At 44.0% G+C, this 23,200-nt stretch overlaps 1 protein-coding gene across 9 annotated transcripts in view; it reads left to right on the forward strand.

Moving 5' to 3' along the window:
• igf2bp1 (insulin-like growth factor 2 mRNA binding protein 1) overlaps positions 1-23,200 on the forward strand; it is a 240,054-nt gene that overhangs the window by 127,396 nt on the left and 89,458 nt on the right. For 4 of the 9 annotated variants that reach the window (XM_041173647.1, XM_041173646.1, XM_041173648.1 and 1 more), the window contains exons 2-4: positions 3,757-3,805; positions 9,777-9,894; positions 11,946-11,997. In XM_041173647.1, coding sequence (XP_041029581.1) covers positions 9,877-9,894; positions 11,946-11,997 — 70 coding nt within the window. In that variant the 5' untranslated portion in view covers positions 3,757-3,805; positions 9,777-9,876. Of the gene's footprint in view, positions 1-3,024; positions 3,113-3,756; positions 3,806-9,776; positions 9,895-11,945; positions 11,998-23,200 lie in introns of those variants that run through there. The other 5 variants (XM_041173645.1, XM_041173653.1, XM_041173651.1 and 2 more) reach the window with 3 other exon arrangements.

Consider the following 23,200-nt stretch of genomic DNA (forward strand, 5'->3'; position numbering starts at 1 on the left):
TTTTGTTTGAGAATGTTAATGAGAAGTGCATGGTAAGGTTTGACTATGTTAAAGGCGCTATATAAATGCAAGTTATTATTAGGTTGCCAGACTGTGACACTCTGATGCTAGGTCAGAAAGACTTTGGCTTGCTCCGTTGATTGAATAATGCACGACTCCCCATTAGTACACATCAGGATTGCAAATATCTGTCTGAACATGGTGTAAGGTGTGGAATAAATGTAGGAGGACCTGCATTTATATAGCATCTTTCACAACTTTGGGCCTTTGCAGCCAATGAAGTACTTTTTGATATGTAATTGCTGTGGTAAAGTAGGAAACGCAGCAGCGAGTTTGTGCAAAGCAAGATCCCTTAAACAACAATGACAAGACAATCTTTTTTAGGTATTCGTTGAGGGATAAACATTGGCCAGGATTCTGGGGAAAGCTCCCCTGCTCTTTGAAACAGATTTATGTTAGCACTCTGCAGAACTTAATGTAGCAGTTGTCATCTGCACTGATGACTCAGTGATCTGGTATTAAGTCATACGCACCACAGAGGTCTTTGGTTTGATGCTCAGTCAGTGCTGACGAACTGATTGAGTTTTCATCTGGTCTGCGCTGCCCCCTCTGACTGGACTGGGGAGGAACTGTTAGTAAGAGTTAAAAAAACAATAAATAAAACAATGTGACTCACAGCCTCCTCCACTTAGTTAAACACTTGGCAGAAAGCCCATTGTAAATGGAGGAGCTCAGAATGGAGGAGCTTGAAACTAGAACAACATCTATACGTGCAAGGTTGCAGTCAGGAGATTTTATCCTGCATCAGACTTGGGGCTTAGATTTGACTACCAGTATGTTCCTATCATTTGGAATAGGAAGACTATGCTGGAGTAGGTCAGATATTATCCCTGGCTCAGTTGTAGCCCTCTCTTTCCTCTGATTTAGAAGAGTGTAGGTTCAAGCCCCACACTTGAGACTTTAGAGCTCAAAATTTAGGCTGATGCTCTAATGCAGTACTGAGGGACAGCTGCACTGTTGGAGGTGCAGTCTTTCAGATGCGACATTAAACTGAGGCCATGTCCGCCCTCTCCAGGTGGAAACAAAAGATCCTTTGATGCTATCTTGAAGAAAATGGAGTTTCCCCTGGTGTCCTCACTAATACTTATCTGTCAATCAACATTAACTCAACAATTAAACATTATCTGGCCATCATCACATTGCTAATTCTGGGAGTTTGCTGTTCAGAAATTGTCTGCTCATTACAACAATGACTACACTTCAAAAAATATTTCATTGGCTGTAAAGAACTTTGAGATGCCCTGAGGTCACAAATGGCATGATTGAATTACAGGTTATTCCTTTATATATAGTGTATATTCCTAGCTTCTGGAATAATTTGGTACATTCTCAGCTAGAGTGAGTTAAAGAAAGAAGCAAAGAAATATTTGCTTTCATATAGCACTTACGCAACTTGGGATATCTCAAAGAGCTTTACTCTTCAACATGACATCATTGGCAGTAATCATTGTTGTAACATAGGAAGTTAGGTTAGGAGGTGAAGGGTTAAACTGAACAGTGCAACCACTGGTTTTATTTAGCCTATTGCTATCAATATGCTGTAGCCAGAGAGGCATGCTGGCGTCTCCTGAGCCACATGCAGCTCTTTTGTGGCTGAAGTGTGGGTTCTTTGGAAGCTTTCTTTGGCTGTCCTGCCCACACGCTCTCCCAACGTGAGAGGTGCAGAACGAGAGAGAATGAAATCAGCCAAAACCAAGAAGCCCACCGTCCTACCATTCTGAAATGGCTAGCTTGTATGCTTTGAACTCATTGTGATGTACTAACTATTTTATTGTTGGGTGTGAAAACAGAGCAGTTCTCAAACTATGTCACAGTTGACTTCTGACAATCGGAAACTTTAACTCAGAATGCACCTTTCTGAATTTTTATCATTAAATGCTCTTTACTCTTAACTCACCCCACCCCACATTCAAACTTGAGTTTACATTTAATATTTTTCCAAATGGATTTATTACATCAATTTCCATGCCTTTATCTTAAATGCTGGAGATTTTCTTCCTGAAATCAGCAAAACTACATGAAATCATTGTAAAATATTGCTTTAAAGGTGGCTTTTGGACTGTAGGAATTAACAAACACAATATGCCACACAGCCGGCTGGGGCTCTTTTTTCTAGGCTTGAATCTGATCGAGGTCTTTGACATCATGAAAGAGTTTGATAGGGTAAACACGGTGAACATGTTCCTACTTGTCGGGGGAGACCAGAACCAGAGCCATCAGTATAAGATAGGCACCAATAAGTCCAGTAAGGAATTCAGGAGAAGCTTTTTACCCAGAAAGTGCTTAGAATGTGGAATGTGTTACTACAAAGAGTAACTGAGATGTATAGTCAGGATGCATTTAAGAGAAGCTAGATAGGTTCATAAGGAAGAAAGGAGTGGAAGGCTATGCTTATAGAGTTAGAGAAAAAGGAATGGGAGGTGGCTCAATGGAACTTAAACATCAGCATAAAGCAGCTGGGCAGAACAGCATGTGCTGTAGGCCCGATGTAATGTCCAGTGCAGAGTTACTCAACATCAATGCTCAGTGTGAGTTTGATATTGGATTCTGCTGCCAAGGCACTTCATTAAGGTGCAATTTTAACAAAAAGGATGTTGAGCAAAAGCAGAGGTATTAGGAGCAATGACCAAAAGCTTGGTCCAAGAGGAGGGTTTTGAAGGAGCTGGAAAGATGGGGGTGAGGGGGTAGGGAATTCCCGAGTGTGGGACATAGGTTTCTGCTATTGATGAGGGGAAGGGAAGGGGGTTGCACAAGTGGTTAGAGTTAGAGAATTCTGGAGGTAAGGTGGGGTTTTAGGGCTGGAGGAGGTTACATACATAGGGAGGAATGAGGACTATGCAGGAATTTATAATTCAGAATTAGAATTGGGGGAAATGGGAACCAAAGTAGCTTAGTTAGCATAGGGGGTGTTGGATAAGGCAGATATGGTGTGAGAAAGCATATAGAAAACAAAGTTTTAGATGAGTTGAAGTTTATGGAGGGTGGAGGAGGAAGGCTGTCCCTGAGAACACTGGAATACTGGAGTCTGGATGTAACACCAGTTCTACACCAGGTACGCTCGCGATAGTGAACTTGAAGGAGTGAAGATAGAATCTATACTGGGAAGGGTGAGTCAATTAAAATGTGAGACGGTCAAGGGTGGAGGGGAGGAAATAGTTGAGCAAATCAGTTGCTGGGAGATCTTTGGCGAATGGGGGGAATGAAGGCTAAGCAAGTGGAACAGCGCAAAGATCAGTAAGTTGAGATATTTAGAACTGATGGGGAGGGATGGGAAGTTGCTCTCCAATTTATAATAAAAGTACCAGTGAGTCAGTAAGATGTACAATAACAGTGAATGTACTAATATATACCAAATGCTTCTGTATTCAATTAACAATGAACATACTGGTATACTGCATAGCTCGCCATGCATTATCAAAGATTGTGCACGAGTGATCAGCTGAAAATGCACTCGGCACACAAGCCAGTTTGGCTTGACTCTAGATCAAAACATCTGCTAGATATTTTGTCATTATTACAAGTCGCTTTCCCATTATGTGGGTGGATTTATCAATGTACAGGTGGACCCAGGATGAGAATTTTACAAAATAGCAAAAATAAAAGAAGTTTATTGGAGAACACATGACTGTGCCAATGACTTTTAGAAGCAAGCAGCTAACCTTGTTTATTAACCAATCCATTTTGATTCTTTAACAGGAGTCGCAAGATCCAGATCCGGAACATTCCACCACATATGCAGTGGGAGGTAAGCAACAAAATAATATTTATTCTTATTTTCATTTCATTTGCAATTTTTTTCTTTAAATTCCCTCTTCCACCTGCTTTGCTACTTTTCCATTCCCTCAAACCTGTTCCCATCAAACACTCCTGCGGCAGGTACAGCACGGGGTTAGATACAGAGTAAAGCTCCCTCTACGCTGTCCCTATCAAACACTCCCAGGGCAGGGACAACAAAGGGTTAGGTACAGAGTAAAGCTCCCTCTACACTGTCCCCATCAAACACTCCCAGGACAGTCACAGCACAGGGTTAGATACAGAGTAAAACTCCCTCTACACCGTCCCCATCAAACACTCCCAGGACAGTCACAGCACAGGGTTAGATACAGAGTAAAACTCCCTCTACGCCGTCCCCATCAAACACTCCCAGGACAGGTACAGCACGGGGTTAGATACAGAGTAAAGCTCCCTCTACACTGTCCCTATCAAACACTCCCAGGACAGGTACAGCACGGGGTTAGATACAGAGTAAATCTCCCTCTACACTGTCCCATCAAACACTCCCAGGACAGGTACAGCACAGGGTTAGATACAGAGTAAAGCTTCCTCCACACTGTCCCCATCAAACACTCCCAGGACAGGTACAGCATGGGGTTAGATACAGAGTAAATCTCCCTCTACACTGTCCCCATCAAACACTCCCAGGACAGGTACAGCACGGGGTTAGGTACAGAGTAAAGCTCCCTCTACACTGTCCCCATCAAACACTCCCAGGACAGGGACAGCACAGGGTTAGATACAGAGTAAAGCTCCCTCCACACTGTCACCATCAAACACTCCCAGGACAGGTACAGCACGGGGTTAGATACAGAGTAAATCTCCCTCTACACTGTCCCCATCAAACACTCCCGGGACAGGTACAGCACGGGGTTATATACAGAGTAAAGCTCCCTCTACACTGTCCCCATCAAACACTCCCAGGACAGGTACAGCACGGGGTTAGATACAGAGTAAAGCTCCCTCTACACTGTCCCCATCAAACACTCCCAGGACAGGTACAGCACGGGGTTGGATACTGAGTAAAGCTCCCTCTACACCGTCCCCATCAAACACTCCCAGGACAGGTACAGCACGGGGTTGGATACAGAGTAAATCTCCCTCTACACTGTCCCCATCAAACACTCCCAGGACAGGTACAGCACAGGGTTAGATACAGAGTAAAGCTCCCTCTACACCGTCCCCATCAAACACTCCCAGGACAGGTACAGCACGGGGTTATATACAGAGTAAATCTCCCTCTACACTGTCCCCATCAAACACTCCCAGGACAGGTACAGCACGGGGTTAGATACAGAGTAAAGCTCCCTCCACACCGTCCCCATCAAACACTCCCAGGACAGGTACAGCACGGGGTTAGATACAGAGTAAAGCTCCCTCTACACTGTCCCCATCAAACACTCCCAGGGCAGGTACAGCATGGGGTTAGATACAGAGTAAATCTCTCTCTACACCGTCCCCATCAAACACTCCCAGGACAGGTACAGCACGGGGTTAGATACAGAGTAAATCTCCCTCTACACTGTCCCCATCAAACACTCCCAGGACAGGTACAGAACGGGGTTGGATACAGAGTAAAGCTCCCCCTACATCAAGCTTGTCCAACCTTTTTGCTTGGCAGCCCCATTTCAAATTTTTTCTGACTCAATGGTCCAATGAGCAAATTTTGGAAGGATGAGAGTTGGCACAATATTAAGCATGAAAAGAAACTACTTGCTGAGCAAACAAAGTCAAAGCAATTAATTGATAATTTTAAAAAATGAGTAATAAATGAAGACTTCCATTAGCCTATGGTAGGGTGAGTGAGCTTTACTCTATATCTAACTCCATGCTGTACGTGTCCTGGAATTGTTTGATGGGGACGGTGTAGAGGGAGCTTTACTCTGTATCTAACCCTGTGCTGTACCTGTCCTGGGAGTGTTTGATGGGGACAGTGTAGAGGGAGATTTACTCTGTATCTAACCCCGTGCTGTACCTGTCCTGGGAGTGTTTGATGGCGACAGTGTAGAGGGAGCTTTACTCTGTATCTAACCCCGTGCTGTACCTGTCCTGGGAGTGTTTGATGGGGACAGTGTAGAGGGAGCTTTACTCTGTATCTAACCCCGTGCTGTACCTGTCCTGGGAGTGTTTGATGGGGACAGTGTAGAGGGAACTTAACTCTGTATCTAACCCCGTGCTGTACCTGTCCTGGGAGTGTTTGATGGGGACAGTGTAGAGGGAGCTTTACTCTATATCTAACTCCATGCTGTACGTGTCCTGGGATTGTTTGATGGGGACAGTGTAGAGGGAGCTTTACTCTGTATCTAACCCCGTGCTGTACCTGTCCTGGGAGTGTTTGATGGGGACAGTGTAGAGAGAGATTTACTCTGTATCTAACCCCGTGCTGTACCTGTCCTGGGAGTGTTTGATGGGGACAGTGTAGAGAGAGATTTACCCTGTATCTAACCCCGTGCTGTACCTGTCCTGGGAGTGTTTGATGGGGACAGTGTAGAGAGAGATTTACTCTGTATCTAACCCTGTGCTGTACCTGTCCTGGGAGTGTTTGATGGGGACAGTGTAGAGAGAGATTTACTCTGTATCTAACCCCGTGGTGTACCTGTCCTGGGAGTGTTTGATGGGGACGGTGTAGAGGGAGCTTTACTCTGTATCTAACCTTGTGCTCAACCTGTCCTGGGAGTGTTTGATGGGGACACTCTGGTCCTCCCAGGCCCCACTTTGGCTCGCCCAGGCCCCACTCGAGCTTTTTTGGCCCGGCTTGTTTTCCCTGGGCCCCTCTCCACCTTTCCCAATCCCTGCTCCATCTCTCTCGGCCCCACTCCAGCTCCCTCGGGCCCCGCTCTCACCCATCCCCACTATCACTCTCTGGGCCCTGAAACTTATCTTAAAAGCTTACCTTCCCACTGTTTGCTGCTCACTAGTGAGCCTATCAGCAGCAAATGCCGGGAGAAACCAGCCTGAGATTGGATGATAGTTTTATAGGATTTTTCAAATATTAATCAGTTGGATGTCCAACAAGTTTTGTAGGCTGAGACCAGAGGCCCTGAGGGCCTCAAACTGGCCCACAGGCCATGGGTTTTACACGCCTGCTCTACACTGTCCATCAAACATTCCCCGGACAGGTACAGCACAAGTTAGATATGCTCATTGAGTCCAAACAGGACGCCCTTACCACCATGCTAGCTAAATTAAAATTGACTCTGATTGGTGGTGGAGCCTGTTCGCTCATTAAACTTGCAGTGAGCCACCAGGGGTAGCCGGGCCATTTTATGTCCCCAACCACAAAGCCAGGAGAGAAGTGGATGTGTGTATGGACTGAATTATAATAGTGCAATTATCCATGGAAGAGAATTAATGGAACATAATAAATTAGTGTGATGAAGGAGCAGCTGAAACCAGTGCTATTGGCAGGGCTGGGGGATCTGTGTTGATTGGTTAAGACCTTCTTTTATTACTGGGGCTACTTTCATTTGCGTTCTAGGAGGATAACACTTGCTCTAGGTAAAGCAAGCCCTCTTATCCCAGCCGCACACTGTATTGACAACATCATTCTCTGAGTGAGGATCTTTTATATCACCAGGCTGTTCTCTATTGAGAAGATCATTGGGGTGGATCATTGGATCTTGTAGCTCTTTTTTAATGGACATTAAATGGGTGCAGCAAGGCCCAATGTTTGGGGGAGACAAGAATTTCAGGCATCCCTCGTGGCAACTAAAATAAATGTCAGGCCCCGTGGATATTTAAATGAGGTGCCCAACAACTCAACCCATGAGGGCATACTCACCACGTCTTCAGCTCAGCAATCGGCCAGAAACTTTATGAAGGAGGCAAATTTTTGCAGTTTTATTTTTGAATTCAGAGGAAATTGGTTTGTGCAGATGGGAGAGCTGCCTGTGGAGATTCCAGAAACAAAGGTAGTCTGTCCATTGTTTGGATAAGGCCTGAGGCCCAATTTTAGGCCTTATTTCATGTGCACCTTACGCTCACATTTTTTGTCCCCAGAATTAAGCCTCCCTTCCATTAATTTCCTCTCTGTGATTGGTTTATCTGTTTCTTCTCTTCCTTGTCTCCTCTTCTCTATTCTTCCACCTTTGCTAAAACATTGATCTCTTGTCAACATCTTGTATTTATATAACACCTGTAATGTAGCAAAACAACCCAAAGTGCTTCACAGGAAAATTATCAAACAAAATTTGACACTGAGCTACATAAGGAGCTTTAAGAAAAGGTGACCAAAAGAGGGAGGCTCTAAGGAGCATCTTAAAGCAGGACAGAGAGGTAAAGAGGCGGAGAAATTTAGGGAGGGCATTCAAGAGCGTAGGGCCTTGGCAGTTGAAAGTACAGACACCAGTGACATTCAGAAATTCCAGATTCACTGTAATCTTGGAGGGTTGTCGAGCTGGAGGAAGTTACGAGACGGGAAGAACGAGATGGGATTTAATCCTCACAATTTCTAGTTCTGATGAAACTTGGAGGGGGGGAAGGTGGTCACACTTCAAATATGATATCAATAAATGTCTGAAGGCATTGGATACTGCAAAGGTTATGGGGCCCTGACAACTTTCCAGCAATAGTACTGAAGGCTTGTGCTCCAGAACTTGCTGCACCCCTAGCCAAGCTGTTCCAGTACAGCTACAACACCGGCATCTACCCAGCTATGTGGAAAATTGCCCAGGTATGTCCTGTCCACAAAAAGCAGAACAAATCCAACCCGGCCAATTACCACCCAATCAGTCTACTCTCAATCTTCAGTAAAGTAATATAAGGTGTCGTCGACAATGCTAATAACCTGCTCACTAAGTTTGGGTTCCGCTAGGGCCACTCAGCTCCTGACCTTATTACAGCCTTGGTTCAAACATGGATAAAAGTGCTGAACTCCTGAGGTGAGAGTGAGAGTGACTGCCCTGGACATCAAGGCCGCATTTGACTGAGAGGACTTGAGCAAGGATGTGCCAGCAAAACTGAAGTCAGTGAGAATCAGGGGTAAAACTCTCTGCTGCTTAGAGTTATACTTAGCCAAAAGAAAGATGTGGTTGTTTGAAGTCAATCATCTCAGCTCCAGGACATCACTGCAGGAGTTCCTCAGGATAGTCCTCGGCCCAACCATCTCCAGCTGTTTCATCAATGACCTTCCTTCTATCACAAGGTCAGAGGTGGGGATGTTCGCTGATGGCTTCACAATGTTCAGCACCATTCGCGACTCCTCAGATAGTGAAGCAGTTCATGTCCAAATGCAGAAAGACCTGGACAACATCCAGACTTGGGCTGATGAGTGTTAAGTAACATTTGCATCACACAAGTGCCAGGCAATGACCATCTCCAACAAGAGAGAATCCAACCATTGCTCCTTGACATTCAATGGCATTACCATCACTGAATCCCCCACTATCAGCATCCTGAGGTTACCATTCACCACCCAAGACAAAGCAGACTATTTGACGGGCACCCTATCCAGCACCTTAAATATTTACTCCCTCCTTCACAGACGCACAGTAGCAACAGTGTGTACCATATACAAGATGCATGGCAAAAACTCACCAAGGCTCCTTAGACAGCATCTTCCAATCTCAGGATAAATTAGAAGGACAAGGGCAGCAGATAGATGGGAACATCACCATCTGGAAGTTCCCCTCCAAGCCACTCTCCATCCTGACTTGGAAATATATCGTTGTTCCATCACTGTCACTCGGTCAAACTTGGAACTCCCTTCCTACCAGCACTGTGGGTGCATCTACACCACATGGACTGCAGCGGTTCAAGAAGGCAGCTCACCACCACCTTCTCAAGGGTAATTAAGGGTGGGTAATAAATGCTGGCCCAGCCAGCGACTCCCATATCCCGTAAAGAAATAAAAAGAACAAAGTACAAACATAAGCTGTCTTTTCCTTTTTTCAGAGGCTGGCTGTCCAGCCATGTTATTGCAGAATTTTCTATTTTTATTTCAGCTTTCTAGCATTTTCAGTTTTCTATTTGTTGGGATAAAGGACTTAACATCACAAAGCCCCAGATTCAGCTTACAGCTCCTGAATCCTGAAATCTGATGAAATGCTAGGAATCGAGCTGGTAAGATTGTCTAAGGTTTATACTGTTGAAGAGTATTGATGTAGCCCTGAGTCAACCATTTAGTGTATCTTATACCTGGACTGTGTGTTGACACAGTACCTGACCCCCCTCTCCCCTCTGAAATTGGAGAAGCAGGTTGTTCACTTGTGCCTCTAAATGGTCTCACACTCAGTGATAGCTCTGCAAACAGTGTCCCCTTTATATGTGGACAAAACCACAATCAACCTCCTGGCACCTAATGGGCAGAGCCCACCCTTGGAATTCTTAATGTGCCACCCAGCTTTTCACATGCGCGCACACACACACGTGTGAGCACACAGACACACATGCACACATGTTCACATACAGATACACACGCAAACGTACAGACACCTAAATACTGTGAAGTTCTGTCACCTGGAGTAATGTTGGGTTCCTGTCACCTTCCTCACACACATAGAAATACAGGTACACACAAACATACATACACATGCACAAGTATGTAACAAGAGGATAGATAAAGGAACCAGTAATATTTTTGGATTTCCAAAAGGTACTCGATAAGGTACCGCACATAAGGCTATAGCTATTTAATAAGATAAGAGCCCATGGTGTTGGGCTCCTATTATCATTATCCATATTAGCATGGATAGAGGATTGGCTAACTAATAGAAGACAGAGAGTTGGGATAAGGGGGGCATTTTCAGGATGACAACCTGTAACTAGTGGAGAGCCACAGGGATCAACGCTGGGGCCACAATTATTTACGATAAAAATTAATGATTTAGATGAGGGAAGCGAATGTACTATTGCCAAGTTTGCGGATGACACAAAAATAGACGGGAAGGCAAGTGATGAGGATGATACAAGGAGCCTACAGAGGGATATAGACAGGTTAAGTGAGTGGGCAAAAACTTGGTAGATGGAATATAATGTGGGAAAATGTGAGGTTATGCACTTTGACAGGAAGAATAGAGGAGCTGAATATTATTTAAATGGATAAAGACTGCAGAAACCTGCAGCACAGAGGGATTTGGGAGTCCTTGTGCATGAATCACAAAACACTACTATACAAGTTCAACAGGTAATAGGGAAGGCAAATGGAATGTTAGCCTTTATTCCAAAGGGAATTAAGTACAAAAATAGGGAAGTCTTGCTGAGACTATACAAGGCACAAGCAAGACCACACCTAGAATACTATGAACAGTTTTGGTCCCCTTATCTAAGGAAAGATATAGTGACATTGGAGGCAGTCCAGAGAAGGTTCACTAGGTTAATCCTGGGTATGGAGGGATTTTCTTCTGAGGAGAGGTTGAGTAGGTTGGGCCTGTACTCATTGGAGTTTGGAAGAATGAGAGGTGACCTTATTGAAATATATAAGATTCTTAGGAGGCTTGACAGGGTAGATTGTTTCCCTTGTGGGAGAGGTTGTTTCCCTTGTGGGGGAGTCTAGGACCAGAGTAAGGGGGCACCCATTTAAAACAGGTGAGGAGGAATTTCTTCTCTCAGAGGGTAGTGGAATTCTTTACCGCAGAGAGCTGTAGAGGCTGGGTTGTTAATTATATTCAAGGCTGAGATAGAGAGATTTTTAATCAGAAAGAGAATCAATGGTTATGGGGAAAAAGCAGAAAAGTGGAGTTGAGGGTTATCAGATCAGTCATGATCTCATTGAATGGCAGAGCAGACTCAATGGGCCGAATGGCCTACTTCTGCTCCTACATCTTATGGTCTTATGCAGACATATGCGTGCATGCAGATGCACAGACGAGCATGGACAAATACACATGCACAAACACATGCTATCCACACCTATGCAAAGAAACATGAATGCACACATACAGGTTTCAGCACCTGTAATAAAATGTGACTCTCATCACCTTCTTTTGAAAGGGGGGGGGGGGGTGAATTCATTTTGGATTGCTTTAGGAATGAGCTAGCACGGGCATAATGGGCCAATGACCTCCTCCTACTTGGAAATTTTGATGATTCTAAAAACGTGTGTGGGTGCAGTTAAATGTCTTTCTCTTGTCTCTACACTACTCCTGCTAACTGTCCGTCTGTCTGTTGAATAGGTATTGGATGGATTGCTCGCCCAACATGGAGCTGTGGAAAATTGTGAGCAAGGTATGTGATTGTTTCATTCAATGTTAAATCTTTCACACTTGCCCCTGTTTCAACCTCACTGATCTCTGGATCTGAGTGCAGGTTAATGGCGAGTGATGTATTGGATAGTCAGATCACCAGAAATGTGAACTCATTTGTGTCCCTTTCCGTCTTGGTAAGATATCTCAGCTCAGACGCACAGCCTTGATTTCATCCAATTGGAATTTCAGAGAGGGTTTGCTCCTCCCAGAGTATGGCTGGCTGAGTTAAATAGGTTAAACCCTAAAATTGGCCAACAATTGGCTTCCAGTGACAAATCAGCAAGGCTGTTGCATCTTGAGTGCTGTACAGTGACCCCAGCTTGGAAGTGTGTGAGTCTGTGTATCTGTGTGTGTACATGTGCTTATATGTTGTGTGTTCATGTGTGTGTGTGTGTGTCTGAATATGGGTTTGAATGTGTACCTCTACCTTGTGAATGTGTGAGCAAGAATGTGGGTATGTGTCTGTGTGTGCAAGTGTGAGTGTGTGTGCATATATGGGTGGGTGTCTCTGCGCGTGAGTGTGTGGGTGTGTGTGTGCAAGTGAGGGTATGTCTGCGTGTGCAGGTGTGGGTGTGTGTGCGAATGTAGATTGCTTGTGTGTGTGAGTATCAGCATGTACGTGAGAGTGTGTGTGTGTGTGTTCGCAGTCAACTGTTTCACAACACCGGGCAGGGCACCCAATGCCCATGGTGAGCTCAGTCTGTCAAGTCCCAGCTTCAAGAATGGAGTGTGTAGTGGGGGATGTGGCAAGCAGAAATCCAAAAAGTTGTCAACGCAAACTGGAACTGAGTGAGACATCTATGCACTTATACAATATTCATGTCCTTGTGATACGACTAACATTAGCATCTGTTACCACTCAAATTCTTCCTACTGACTGATGCCTAAAAAATAAATTAGGTTTTTATATTTTCTAATTTCAGCCAGTGCTAATTTCACATCTGCTTCCCTGGTGCTGAGATATTCACAAGTATGTAACAAGAGGATAGATAAAGGAACCAGTAATATTTTTGGATTTCCAAAAGGTACTCGATAAGGTACCGCACATAAGGCTATAGCTATTTAATAAGATAAGAGCCCATGGTGTTGGGCTCCTATTATCATTATCCATATTAGCATGGATAGAGGATTGGCTAACTAATAGAAGACAGAGAGTTGGGATAAGGGGGGCATTTTCAGGATGACAACCTGTAACTAGTGGAGAGCCACAGGGATCAACGCTGGGGCCACAATTATTTACGATAAAAATTAATGATTTAGATGAGGGAAGCGAATGTACTATTGCCAAGTTTGCGGATGACACAAAAATAGACGGGAAGGCAAGTGATGAGGATGATACAAGGAGCCTACAGAGGGATATAGACAGGTTAAGTGAGTGGGCAAAAACTTGGTAGATGGAATATAATGTGGGAAAATGTGAGGTTATGCACTTTGACAGGAAGAATAGAGGAGCTGAATATTATTTAAATGGATAAAGACTGCAGAAACCTGCAGCACAGAGGGATTTGGGAGTCCTTGTGCATGAATCACAAAACACTACTATACAAGTTCAACAGGTAATAGGGAAGGCAAATGGAATGTTAGCCTTTATTCCAAAGGGAATTAAGTACAAAAATAGGGAAGTCTTGCTGAGACTATACAAGGCACAAGCAAGACCACACCTAGAATACTATGAACAGTTTTGGTCCCCTTATCTAAGGAAAGATATAGTGACATTGGAGGCAGTCCAGAGAAGGTTCACTAGGTTAATCCTGGGTATGGAGGGATTTTCTTCTGAGGAGAGGTTGAGTAGGTTGGGCCTGTACTCATTGGAGTTTGGAAGAATGAGAGGTGACCTTATTGAAATATATAAGATTCTTAGGAGGCTTGACAGGGTAGATTGTTTCCCTTGTGGGAGAGGTTGTTTCCCTTGTGGGGGAGTCTAGGACCAGAGTAAGGGGGCACCCATTTAAAACAGGTGAGGAGGAATTTCTTCTCTCAGAGGGTAGTGGAATTCTTTACCGCAGAGAGCTGTAGAGGCTGGGTTGTTAATTATATTCAAGGCTGAGATAGAGAGATTTTTAATCAGAAAGAGAATCAATGGTTATGGGGAAAAAGCAGAAAAGTGGAGTTGAGGGTTATCAGATCAGTCATGATCTCATTGAATGGCAGAGCAGACTCAATGGGCCGAATGGCCTACTTCTGCTCCTACATCTTATGGTCTTATGCAGACATATGCGTGCATGCAGATGCACAGACGAGCATGGACAAATACACATGCACAAACACATGCTATCCACACCTATGCAAAGAAACATGAATGCACACATACAGGTTTCAGCACCTGTAATAAAATGTGACTCTCATCACCTTCTTTTGAAAGGGGGGGGGGGGGTGAATTCATTTTGGATTGCTTTAGGAATGAGCTAGCACGGGCATAATGGGCCAATGACCTCCTCCTACTTGGAAATTTTGATGATTCTAAAAACGTGTGTGGGTGCAGTTAAATGTCTTTCTCTTGTCTCTACACTACTCCTGCTAACTGTCCGTCTGTCTGTTGAATAGGTATTGGATGGATTGCTCGCCCAACATGGAGCTGTGGAAAATTGTGAGCAAGGTATGTGATTGTTTCATTCAATGTTAAATCTTTCACACTTGCCCCTGTTTCAACCTCACTGATCTCTGGATCTGAGTGCAGGTTAATGGCGAGTGATGTATTGGATAGTCAGATCACCAGAAATGTGAACTCATTTGTGTCCCTTTCCGTCTTGGTAAGATATCTCAGCTCAGATGCACAGCCTTGATTTCATCCAATTGGAATTTCAGAGAGGGTTTGCTCCTCCCAGAGTATGGCTGGCTGAGTTAAATAGGTTAAACCCTAAAATTGGCCAACAATTGGCTTCCAGTGACAAATCAGCAAGGCTGTTGCATCTTGAGTGCTGTACAGTGACCCCAGCTTGGAAGTGTGTGAGTCTGTGTATCTGTGTGTGTACATGTGCTTATATGTTGTGTGTTCATGTGTGTGTGTGTGTCTGAATATGGGTTTGAATGTGTACCTCTACCTTGTGAATGTGTGAGCAAGAATGTGGGTATGTGTCTGTGTGTGCAAGTGTGAGTGTGTGTGCATATATGGGTGGGTGTCTCTGCGCATGAGTGTGTGGGTGTGTGTGTGCAAGTGAGGGTATGTCTGCGTGTGCAGGTGTGGGTGTGTGTGCGAATGTAGATTGCTTGTGTGTGTGAGTATCAGCATGTACGTGAGAGTGTGTGTGTGTGTGTTCGCAGTCAACTGTTTCACAACACCGGGCAGGGCACCCAATGCCCATGGTGAGCTCAGTCTGTCAAGTCCCAGCTTCAAGAATGGAGTGTGTAGTGGGGGATGTGGCAAGCAGAAATCCAAAAAGTTGTCAACGCAAACTGGAACTGAGTGAGACATCTATGCACTTATACAATATTCATGTCCTTGTGATACGACTAACATTAGCATCTGTTACCACTCAAATTCTTCCTACTGACTGATGCCTAAAAAATAAATTAGGTTTTTATATTTTCTAATTTCAGCCAGTGCTAATTTCACATCTGCTTCCCTGGTGCTGAGATATTTAATTAATGACCCTCCCAAACTCAGTCCTGTCTCCCCCATTGTTATACAGTTATTATGGCACTGAAGGAAGACATTCAACCATCACATCGCTGGCTTGTGGTTTATAGATCGTGATTTAAAATCCCCTCTCTCTGTACCCTAGCAAATCTGTTTTAATCCCAGTTTTAACGCTTAGCCTCCAGGACCTAGAATCTCCTGCCATTTCCAAAGTTTTTCTTCTAATCCCAGATTGGGATCGAAGACTCTGAATTCTTGCTGAAGGACAGTTTTACAGTTGTCGGCTATTCTTCAATTTATTTCTCTTTTTATTCTTTCATGGGATGTGGGCGTCGTTGGCAAGGCCAGCCTTTGTTGCCCATCCCTAATTGCCCTTCAACTGAGTGGCATGCTCGGCCATTTCAGAGGGCAATAAAAGTCAACCACATTGCTGTTGAGTCCGGAGTCACATGTGGCCAGACCAGGTAAGGACAGCAGATTTCCTTCTGTAAAGGACCTTAGTGAACCAGATGGGTTTTTGCAACAATAAGCACCATAAGATATAGGAGCAGGTAGTCCATTCGGCCCATGGAACCTGCTCTGCCATTCATTGAGATCGTGACTGATCTGATAATCCTGAACTCCACTTTCCTGCCTTTTCCCCATAACCCTTGATTCTCTTTCTGATTAAAAATCTCTCTATCTCAGCCTTGAATATAATTAACAACCCAGCCTCTACAGCTCTCTGCGGTAAAGAATTCCACTACCCTCTGAGAGAAGAAATTCCTCCTCACCTGTTTTAAATGGGTGCCCCCTTACTCTGGTCCTAGACTCCCCCACAAGGGAAACAACCTCTCCCACAAGGGAAACAATCTACCCTGTCAAGCCTCCTAAGAATCTTATATATTTCAATAAGGTCACCTCTCATTCTTCCAAACTCCAATGAGTACAGGCCCAACCTACTCAACCTCTCCTCAGAAGAAAATCCCTCCATACCCAGGATCAACCTAGTGAACATTCTCTGGGCCGCCTCCAATGTCACTATATCTTTCCTTAGATAAGGGGACTAAAACTGTTCATAGTATTCTAGGTGTGGTCTTACTTGTGCTTTGTATAGTTTTAGCAAAACTTCTCTATTCTTATACTCCATTCCCTTTGAAATAAAGACCAACATTCCATTTGCCTTCCCTATTACCTGCTGAACTTGTATGTTAGCATTTTGAGGATTCATGCACAAGGACTCCCAAATCCCTCTGTGCTGCAGCTTTCTGCAGTCTTTCTATATTTAAATAATATTCAGCTCCCCTATTCTTCCTGTCAAAGTGCATAACCTCACATTTTCCCACATTGTATTCCATCTACCAAGTTTTTGCCCACACACTTAACCTGTCTATATCCCTCTGTAGACTCCTTGTGTCATCCTCATCACTTGCCTTCCCGTCTATTTTTGTGTTATCCGCAAACTTGGCAATAGTACATTAATTTCCCTCATCTAAGTCATTAATATATATTGTAAAGAATTGTGGCCCCAGCACTGATCCCTGTGGCTCTCCACTAGTTACAGGTTGCCATCCTGAAAATGCCCCCCATATTACCAACTCTCTGTCTTCTATTAATTAGCCAATCCTCTATCCATGCAATATACCACCCCCAACACCATGGGCTCTTATTGTATTAAGTGGCCATATATGCAGTACCTTATCGAATGCCTTTTGGAAATCCAAATATATGACATCTACTGGTTTCCCTTTATCTATCCTGCTTGTTACCTCCTCAAAGAATTCTAATAAATTTGTTAGGCATGATTCCCCCTTCATGAAGTTATGCTGACTCTGATTGATTAGATTATGCATTTCTAAATGATCTGCTATTACATCCTTTATAATAGACTCCAACATTTTGCCAATGACAGACGTAAAGCTAACTGGCCTATAGTTACCTGGTTTTTGTCTCCCTCCCTTTTTCAGTAAGGGTGTTACATTGGCCATTTTTCAATCCTCTGGGACTTTTCTAGAATCCAAAGATTCTTGGAAGATTACTACCAGTGCATCCACTACGTAGCTACTTCCTTTAATTTCTTAGGATGCAACCCATCAGGTCCAGGGGACTTATCGGCCTTTAGCCCCATTAGTTTCCCTAGTACTTTTTCTCTAGTGATAGTTATTGTATTATATTTCCTCCCCGCTTTTGCCCCTTTATTATTTAGCATTTCTGGAATGCTGTTAGTATCTTCTACTGTGAAGACTGAAGCAAAGTATTTAATAAACTCCTCTGCCATTTCCTGGTTCCCCTTTATTATTTCCCCAACCTCATTCTCTGAGGGGTCTATGTTCACTTTGGCCTCTCTCTTCCTTTTTATATATTTAAATAAGTTCTTACTGTCTGTTTTTACATTACTTGCTAGTTTACCCTCAAAGTTTACTTTATCCCTCTTTATTATTTTTTTGGTAATCTTTTGTTGGTTTGTAAAGCTTTCCTAATCCTTTGGCTTACCACTAATCTTTGCCATAATGTATGTTTTTTTCTTTCAAGCTGATACTGCTCTTAACTCCCAGGTTGGTTTATCCCCTTCCTAGAATCCTTCCTCCTCACTGGGATATACCTTTGTTGAGAGTCATGAACTATTTTCTTAAACATCTGCCATTAATCATGAACCGTCTTTTCTGCTAAACTCCTTTTCCAGTCCACTCCAGCCAATTCTGCCCTCGTTCCATTGTAATTACCCTTATTTAAGTTTAGCACAGTTGTTTCCGACCCAATTTTCTCACTCTCAAACTGAATGCTAAATTCTACCATGTTATGGTCACTTTTTCTGAGGGGATCCTTTACTCTGAGATCATTTATTAAACCTGCCTCATTACACGTTACCAGATTGAAAATAGCCTGATCCCTGGTTGGATTCACAACATATTGTTCTAAGAAACTGTCCTGAATACACTCTATGAATTCTTGCTTGTGGCTATGTCTGCCAATTTGATTTTCCCAATCTACATGAAGATTAAAGTCAACCATGATTAATGTACTGCCTTTTTTACATGCCCTCATTATGTCCTGATTTATTCCCTATTCTACAATATAGCTACTGTCAGGGGGTCTATAGGCTACTCCCACCAGTGTCTTGTTCCCCTTGTTATTTCTTACCTCTATCCATATGGATTCTACATCTTCCGATCCAAGATCCTTTCTTACTATCATACTTATTCTAACAAGTTCGACGATAGTTGTCATGGTCACCATTACTGAGACTAGCCTTCAATTTCAGATTTTATTAATTAAGTTTAAATTCCACAAGCTGCCATGGTGGGATTTGAACCCATGTCCCTGAGCATTAGTCTGGGCCTCTGGATTACAAAGGATCACAGGAGCATAGGTGCAGGAGTAGGCCTTTCAGCCCATCGAACCGGCCCTGCCATTCAATTAGATCATTTATCTCATTGCCACTTTCCCATGCTATCCCTATATCCCTTGACGCCATTAGCCTCCAGATATCTACCATTTTCTGTCTTGAACATACCCAGACTGTGGTTCCACAGCCCTCTGGGGTAGAGAATTCTAAAGTTTGACCACCCTCTGAGTGAGGAAATTCCCCTTCATCTTATTCTTAAATGACCAACCACTTCTGAGTCTGTGTCCCTGGCTCTAGATTCACCAGCCCAGGGAAACATCCTATCCACATCTACCCTGTCACGCCCTGTAAGAATTTTGTAAATTTCAATGAGATCATCTCTCATTCTTCAAAACTCTAGAGAATATAGGCCAAGTTTCCTCATTTTTTCCTCATAAAACAATCCTGCCATCCCAGGGATTAGTCTGATCAACCTCTGTTGCCACTTCCTCTATGGCAAGTATACCCTTCCTTAGATAAGGAGACCAAAACTGTACACAATACTCCAGATGCAGTCTCATCAAGGCCTTATACAATTGCAGCAAGACATCTTAACTCCCGTACTCAAATCCCTTTGCCTTCCTAATTGTTTGCTGAACCTGCCAGCTAGCTGTTAGTGACTCATGAACGAGGACACCCAGGTCCCTTCGGACATCATCACTACCCAACCTCACCATTTAAGATATACTCTGCAATTCTGTTTTCTCTACCAAAGTGGATAACTTCACACTCATTCACATTATATTCCTTCTGCCAAGTTCTTGCCCATTCACGTAGCCTGACCAAGTCCCCTTGAAGCTTCCTAACATCCTCCTCACAAATCATATTCCCATCTAGTTTTGTGTCATCAGCAAACTTGGAATTATTACATTTGGTCCCCACATCCAAATCATTTATATAGATTGTGAAGAGCTGCGGCCCCAGCACTGATCCTTGCAGTACCCCACTAGTAACCGCCTGCCATCTGACGATGAACCATTTAATTCCTACTCTGTTTTCTGTCTGTTAACCAATTCTCAGTCCTTGAGTGCCCTACCATCCATTCTTAATTAGCACATTCGTTTAGATAATATCACCAACTTTAACACCTATGTGTTCTTTTGTTCTATTGTTGTTGACATCTTTTGATGATCTGCTTCTATCACTGCTTGTTTGTCCCTACAACCACACCAACCCGCCCCCCCCACTTCTCTCTCTTTCTCTCTCCGCCCCCCACACACACACCTTAAATCAGCTTATATTTCAACTCTTTCTTGGACTCGAACTCAAGTTCTGTCGAAGGGTCATGAGGACTCGAAACGTCAACTCTTTTCTTCTCCACTGATGCTGCCAGACTTGCTGAGTTTTTCCAGGTAATTCTGTTTTTGTTTTGGATTTCCAGCATCCGCAGTTTTTTTGTTTTTATCTCAGTCCATACCAGTATGCTACCCCTAAGCCCATGTGCTCTAATTTTGTCAACTAACTCCTGTGTGGGATCTTATCAAAAGCCTTCTGAAAATCCAAATACACCACATCCACTGGTTCTCCTTTATTTATACTACAAGTAACATCCTCACAAAACTCCAACAGATTTGTCAGGCATGATTTCCCTTTCATAAATCCATGTTGACTCTGCTCAACCATATCATTATTTTCTAAGTGTCTAGTTATCACATCCTCTATAATCGATTCTGACATTTTCCTTACTACTGATGTCAAACTAACAGGTCTGTAGTTTTCCATCTTTTTCTCTAGTGACATTAGCACTATGCCACCATCTCCCCAGTCCACCCAAGTGGCCATGCCTGAGCCTAGATGATGGGCGGGTGTGATTTTTACCTAATTCACTGGGCGAGAACCCATTGGAATTGGTGGAATGTTGGTTTACAGCAGCAACCCCACCCTGCCACCCAATATTAAATCATTGTTGACTTCCAATGGGGTGGGCTGTAAAAAGCAGGGTTGCATCCAATCCCACTGTTTTTCTGACAGTCAGATAATGGTTAGAATCGCACCTCCCCCTTGGGCAAGTTTTCTGGCTGTGCAACCTTGGGAGTATCACAGTTAATAATGACCCAGTGCTTGAGCAACGTCTGAGTACTTGTTCACGTCATGGGACAGCAGTCAGGAGCAGGGAGAGTGTCTGATATTTTGACAGTCTGTGGTGTGCAGGAACTACATCCCATTGTAGCTGGTAGAAGATGGTTTCTGCCCCAAGTACCGACGGAATGTAACACCAGCACCGTTTAGTTGCTGATTCTGTTGTATTAAACACAGCAGGAGTGGAAATGGCAGGGGACAAAGCAGCTGGTTGAGTTCAGCTGCCGAGAGTGATACTTGACTGCAATCCAGGAATGAGTATCAAAGCCAAGTAACCGACGTGTTGGCTTTGACCCAGACTGACTGTAGCCCATTGAACCTCGGGCCAGATCCTAACCACAAACCACTGAACCCAGCAACACTACAGCTGGCATTGGCTCCACTCCAGAAGCTCAGATGTTGAGTTGAATGAAGACAGGGGAAGAAAATCCCACCTTTGATAAGAAATCTGAACAGATCTAAATAAATTCACAGCACAAACTGTCTGAATTGGGAGAGGAGAGGAAATGGTAACACATTTTAATATTTTGAACCAAAATGGTTAGGCATAAGGAGAGGTCACAAAAAACAACAAAGGGAAGTCTTGCATTTATATAGCACCTTTCACAGTCTCAATACAGCCAATGAAGTACTTTTTTGAAGTGACATCACTGTTGCCCCATGTTGGAAACAGGGCAAACAATTTGTGCACAGCAAGCTCCCACAAACAGCAATGAGATAAGTACCCAGACAATTTGTTTTTTGTAATACTGGCCAGAATCTTCTGCTCCGCCAAGAAGCGAGGAAAGAGGCGGACAGCTCTGAAAATTTGGCTGGTTGGTGATGGGGCTGATACCTGACACCTTCCCTCCTCCACTGGAAGTAAGTTCTTGGTGGGAAGACCCATGGTCGACTTTCTGCCCTGCCAACAGTGGCCAATTAACAACTGCTTAAGGGTCTCTGCTGGCCTCTGCTGCAATTTTCCCAGCTCCAGATGTGCCTGCTGATATGCAGCCTGCATACCCCATAAAATTGTGTGGGCTGCATGCCGGTTGGAGGGGGAGGGTCCCTCGATCTGCACTAATCTGTGCAACATTAAGGGCATGGACATGGGGTCAGAGGGGTAGCCTTCACCTGGTGCTGCCAAGGGCTATCGCTCTCCACTTAACTGTCTGATGGGCAGAAGATACAGCGGGACTTACTCCTCAGAATCAGCATGGGTGTCTCACCACCTCTTCTGAGAACAGAAGATTCACTGGTGACAACACCCTGTCCCTCTTCAAATTTACCTGGGAGAGCAGACAGGACCTCAGTTAAATGTCTGATCTGAAAGGCAGTGTTTCTATCAGTGCAGCACTCCCTCAGTACTGCACCAGGAGAGGCAGCTTAGATTTTATGTTCAAGTGTCTGGCACGATGACTCAGAGGTGAGAGTGCTACCCACTAAGCCACAATTGACACATAACAATCAGATACATGAACACTGACTAGGTTAGATGTAAGGGGAAGGATTCAATGTAATAAAACATCCTTTGGCACTTCATAGGAGCATTGTAAATCAAAATTAGACACCAAGCCAGACAGGGATATTAGGACAATATATATATATATATAAAAACAAAAAAAACTGCGGATGCTGGAAATCCAAAACAAAAACAAAAACAGAATTACCTGGAAAAACTCAGCAGGTCTGGCAGCATCGGCGGAGAAGAAAAGAGTTGACGTTTCGAGTCCTCATGACCCTTCAACAGAATCTGTCGAAGGGTCATGAGGACTCGAAACGTCAACTCTTTTCTTCTCCGCCGATGCTGCCAGACCTGCTGAGTTTTTCCAGGTAATTCTGTTTTTGTTTTTGTTAGGTAAACTAGGACAGATGTCCTAGGAGGTGGCTTTTAAGGAGTGTCTTAAAGGAGAAAAGCGAGATAGCGAGGTGGGAAGGTTTAGGGAGGGAATTCCAGAGCTATGGGCCCAGGTAGCTGAAGGCACAGCCACCAATGGTGGAGCAATTAAAATCAGGGATGCTCAACAATTAGAGGAACACAGATAATTTCAGAGGAGCAGGAGGAGCCCGGATGAGTGCAGCTCCAACAATTCTCAAGAAGCTGGACGCCGTCCAGGACAAAGCAGCCCCGCTTGATTGGCACCCCATCCACTAACATTCACTCCCTCCACCTTCGACGAACAG

Source organism: Carcharodon carcharias, chromosome 23, assembly GCF_017639515.1.
Source record: "Carcharodon carcharias isolate sCarCar2 chromosome 23, sCarCar2.pri, whole genome shotgun sequence".
Lineage (NCBI taxonomy): Eukaryota > Metazoa > Chordata > Chondrichthyes > Lamniformes > Lamnidae > Carcharodon > Carcharodon carcharias.